Source organism: Eimeria mitis, genomic scaffold (assembly GCF_000499745.2).
Source record: "Eimeria mitis Houghton genomic scaffold, Emh_scaff1791, whole genome shotgun sequence".
Lineage (NCBI taxonomy): Eukaryota > Apicomplexa > Conoidasida > Eucoccidiorida > Eimeriidae > Eimeria > Eimeria mitis.
In genome coordinates this window covers 5,141-5,423 of record NW_013570110.1, presented here as the reverse complement: position 1 = coordinate 5,423, position 283 = coordinate 5,141, and the positions used below count along the sequence as shown (strand labels likewise).

At 56.2% G+C, this 283-nt stretch overlaps 1 protein-coding gene across 1 annotated transcript in view; it reads right to left on the bottom strand.

The window, feature by feature from the left end:
* EMH_0043590 (RNA methyltransferase, TrmH family domain-containing protein, putative) overlaps positions 1-283 on the bottom strand; it is a gene marked incomplete at both ends in the record, with an annotated part of 8,444 nt that overhangs the window by 4,530 nt on the left and 3,631 nt on the right. The window contains one exon of the mRNA XM_013495860.1: positions 3-191. Coding sequence (XP_013351314.1) covers positions 3-191 — 189 coding nt within the window. The remainder of the gene's footprint in view (positions 1-2; positions 192-283) is intronic.

The following is a 283-nucleotide window of genomic DNA, read 5'->3' as shown; positions in this document are numbered from 1 at the left end:
CTGCAGCATGTTCACCTTCTCCTTTTTTTTTCTGCTGCTGCTGCTGCTGCTGCTGCTGCTGCTGCTGCTGCTGCTGCTGGTAATGCTGCTGCTGGTAATGCTGTTGCTGCTGCTGCTGGTAATGCTGTTGCTGCTGTTGCTGTTGCTGCTGCTGCTGCTGCTGCTGCTGCTGCTGCTGGTGGGTGTTTGTTCTGCTGCAGCAGCATCGCAGCAAATAGAAATAAAAGACAGCAGCAAATGGCGGCGCAGGATGGCGTTGTCGTGTGTGAGGCCCCGCAGCAGC